The sequence below is a fragment of the Amphimedon queenslandica genome, unplaced genomic scaffold (assembly GCF_000090795.2).
Source record: "Amphimedon queenslandica unplaced genomic scaffold, v1.1 AMPQUscaffold_13083, whole genome shotgun sequence".
NCBI lineage: Eukaryota > Metazoa > Porifera > Demospongiae > Haplosclerida > Niphatidae > Amphimedon > Amphimedon queenslandica.
In genome coordinates this window covers 14,589-16,508 of record NW_003546681.1, presented here as the reverse complement: position 1 = coordinate 16,508, position 1,920 = coordinate 14,589, and the positions used below count along the sequence as shown (strand labels likewise).

General features: G+C 36.3%; 1 protein-coding gene across 1 annotated transcript in view; it reads right to left on the bottom strand.

The window, feature by feature from the left end:
• LOC109585332 (ankyrin repeat and SOCS box protein 3-like) overlaps window positions 1-969 on the bottom strand; it is a 6,812-nt gene extending 5,843 nt beyond the window's left edge. Inside the window, exon 1 of the mRNA XM_020001352.1 lies at window positions 871-969. Within this exon, the coding sequence (XP_019856911.1) occupies window positions 871-951 (81 nt within the window). The 5' untranslated portion in view covers window positions 952-969. The remainder of the gene's footprint in view (window positions 1-870) is intronic.
• Between the last annotated feature and the right edge of the window lie 951 nt (window positions 970-1,920).

Here is a 1,920-nt window from a genome sequence, read left to right as displayed (position 1 = left end):
GCACTTTCCCCAGCATTAAATGCATACTTTAATGAGTTGTGCTATCAACAATAGCACAATGTGGTTTTGTGATAATCCACTGTGGCTTTAGTTGGGCATGTACTATGGCTTTTATCATAACTAATATTTCTTTGATCTTTGCTACAAGTATACATTAAATAAATTTAAAAGAAATAATATTAGTCTCCGACCACCTCTAACTTTTTCTAGGCAGAACCCTGTACAACTGCAATATAACTACTGTATAGCTGGTAGTTTTGGCAGAAAAAAATTTGGTAATTATTGATAGCCATTCATCAAAATAAAAAATACACTATTTTGTGCATGCATGTTTAAAGGCACATGCCACAAATTTGCATAATTAAAACTGAATCACCAAAAACCAGTAATTCCAATTATTTGTCAAATACTGTATACCCATTAATTTTTGTGGTGAAATATTGTTGTAAATTTTGAGGTTTTTTGCTTTGTTGCAAAAGTTTTTCACCACAAAATTCTGCATCTCCATTGCCATGTGGTGCAGTCAGCAAGCTATTTGCAAAAATTAATTTTGCAAAATCTTAAAATGCAAGATTTGTGAAATTTTCCACCACAAAAATAAACCAGTATATGGTATACAACTTCTCCAAATTTATACTAAGCAACATGCTAGCAACATTTGTGGTTACTTTGATCTTGTAATCTAAGAATAGAAATCTGTTCTACAAGTTGATTTAAATTTCTTCACAAGATCAAAGTAGCCACAAACAAGTTGCTTAATGGATGTGGGGCTTTGACAATATACAATTTAAGCTTCAATCCTGATACTGACTGACAGTGCATTAAACATGTTATTATATGCATGTACATGTACAATACTCAGTTACTCACATTATCTACTATGTTTGGATCAGCTCCTTTGGTTAATAAAAGTTCCACCACATAATGATGTTTGTTGTTTATTGCTGCCATCAGTGCTGTAGTACGTACCTATTATAATTTAAATGATAAGAAATGAATAATTTGCTACTAATACCAATTGGTGTATTTTAACATGCTAATGGATATAAACTGAACATCAGTAACAAAACACAAACATAGCACACACAAGTCTACTTGTAAAAGGCTAGAACTACAGGCACACGTGCAGAAATGGAACATTTAAATTTAAGTACAGAATCAACTTAGGACTGCTAAACTGAGTCACAAAAGTTACAATGTTCTTAATTGGTGGGTGTCGTTAGCAAAGTAATACAATATTAATATCCCATTCGCCCTAAAATGCACGCACAAAATATATACAAAATATATACAATAAGCCCTGCACATCACCCCAAAGGGGCAAAAAGAGGGAAGGGTTGGTAATATTGTATGGGCCACACCCCCTAAGCTTGCGGTTGCAAATGGTGGTCAAACTGAACCCAAGGCTTAAACACTAGTTCAACGATGTGAAGCTAGTGGCCAGTTCATGAAGCAAGCTGGCCCACCCTGGCTGCAATGTATGCCTGGCACCTAAACAAGTGCCGCCAAAATCTAACTCTTACCAGCTGAACCAACTAAGGGGTCCAACTCAGGGTGGGCCATATTTGCCATGAGCAACTGAATACTCTCTGCATGAGAGCGCCAATAGTTAAGCTGTGTTAACTATGCCACTTGGGTCAGGCAATTACCCACCATGCCTTAGCATTATGTGTAATCATTAATGCTGCTTATGCCTCATGCTTAAGGTTCACAATAGAGAGGGAGGCATATTGATTATAGCCTTGCAAGCAGGCTGATTTAGAGGTACTTATAATGAATTACGGGGAGTGTGGGTCAAAGACCCTACCCCAACTGCGCTAGCAACACTCCCCAAACAAATTCATACCCTCTCTATTAACAAATAGTACAATAAAAGAAATTCACAAAACTTAGCAGCACATTGACCATGATACCTAACAA